This window comes from Hipposideros armiger, unplaced genomic scaffold, assembly GCF_001890085.2.
Source record: "Hipposideros armiger isolate ML-2016 unplaced genomic scaffold, ASM189008v1 scaffold_939, whole genome shotgun sequence".
In the NCBI taxonomy this organism is placed as follows: domain Eukaryota; kingdom Metazoa; phylum Chordata; class Mammalia; order Chiroptera; family Hipposideridae; genus Hipposideros; species Hipposideros armiger.
The window spans coordinates 321,310-323,077 of NW_017732289.1; the positions used below are offsets into that span (position 1 = coordinate 321,310).

A 1,768-nucleotide genomic window follows, 5' to 3' on the forward strand; every position below is an offset into this window, starting at 1 on the left:
TACCCATCACCAAAGTGCTCAAGTGAAAGGCAGCATTCAGTCTACAACTTGCATATTTTGCTACTTGCTACCAAGTACCTGTTTAGTAACACCTGAATACAGATGTGGAAAGTTATTGCGTGATATTTTCATTCATAAAATTTTGACAGATATAGCAATATCCACATTAAGATGTCCATTGCTTTTGTGTGCATACACACAAGAACAGCAACAGTAGGTCAACTTTTCTAACAGATATTTGAAAACCGAAGTTATAGTGAAAGTTCCTTGTCTGACAAGAATGTCATTTGCTCTAATCGAATTATGGAGGAAACAATTTGATAATACCTATTTACAGTAGCCTAGCCACTTGATATCAATTACTCAATTATTAGATATTTACTGAGGCCTCCTGCAAGGTTTGCCCATCCTCAAAGAGATCCAATCAAATTACAGAGATGAGAAATGGACGTATGAAATTTAAACTAGCAATATGAAAATTCATGTTTATCCATAGCAATGAGAAATCAGGAGACTAACAGTGACATACTAGAGTTGCTTAGAGGTAAGAGCTCTCCCAAGGACCACACAAGAAATGTGTTTTGAGTTGATCTCAGTGGATGGTAGATTTGAGTTACAAAGTGACTGCTTTTATAGTCACGGCCCATGCACCTTAGCAAAAATATTTTTAAAGCATCCAGTTCTAAACCTGGCTATTCTCCTGCTTTTCCAGAGTCATTTTTTTCATACTGGTGAAGCTAAGAAAGAAAGAACATCAATTCTTGAATTAACAATGCTTATAGTTATTTTTGGATTGGAACCAATGACTCTAGAAACCTATTTTGAGATAAAAACATCATGAAAACATACGTGCATCCATTCGTGCAAGCCTGGGATGTGATGAGAAGCACTTGGGACTATTCTCCTTGAGCCAGAACCACCCGTAAACCCTCTTTCTTTCTCTGAGAAATTGCATAAACAAAAATAGGAAATAAATCCACTTCTTTGCAGAGATAATGGCTCACACTTAAAACAGACCCCAAAGAATCTCTCGCGAAAGACTAATGCGGCCAGTTCATATCTGTAAAAATAAATTGAAGACACTGGAATCCTCAAGTGAGAAATTATGTCTTTCGCATTATCTTCCAGTTCCAGGCACTAGCTTTGTATAAGGTTTGAGTTGCTGAAGCCCCTATTTGGTTATGTGTAACAACACACTATTGCAAAAGTAAGTGTGTATGGCTTGGTTAGGGAAGGGGCTCTATATTTAATGTCCATTCAATGTTTTGGGAATCATCAATTGCTTGCTCTCGTTTGGTGCCGGAGTTATGTTTTGTTAAAGTGCATCACAGCCAAGTTAAAGAGCAGATGTGTGGTTTGTGTCTTTGTCCATATGATTTTCTGTTTAGACCAAATGACATGATAGCTGAAAATAACATGCCCTGATTTTTCCTGATGCATGCAGATCCTCCCAAGTTTAATAGGATTTGGCCGAATATTTCTTCCCTTGAGGTTTCTAACCCAAAACAAGGTAGGAGCATGTAAAATTCCTACTGATAGAAAATCCCACATGTTTAGGGGGGAAATCCCATATACTATCTTTTTAGCATTGATTAAGGGCCTTATCATAAATGCCATGTCTCCGAAAGAATCATGATTCGAATATTTTTTTCCAATATAAAGAGTGTCCCAGAAACAGAGCGAAAGATGTAGGAAAAAATTAGGTGGCGTAGAAGTTACAAGCACTTTATTTAATACACATTGAATATCAGTCCCAAGAAAAGCCTAG

General features: G+C 37.2%; 1 protein-coding gene across 11 annotated transcripts in view; it reads left to right on the forward strand.

The window, feature by feature from the left end:
- The window catches only part of NTNG1 (netrin G1), a 304,059-nt gene that overhangs the window by 233,995 nt on the left and 68,296 nt on the right, over positions 1–1,768 (forward strand). For 4 of the 11 annotated variants that reach the window (XM_019630752.1, XM_019630755.1, XM_019630753.1 and 1 more), the window contains exon 6: positions 1,445–1,510. The exons of the other annotated variants lie outside the window; for them this stretch is intronic. In XM_019630752.1, the coding sequence (XP_019486297.1) occupies positions 1,445–1,510 (66 nt within the window). The remainder of the gene's footprint in view (positions 1–1,444; positions 1,511–1,768) is intronic. 11 annotated transcript variants of the gene reach the window in all.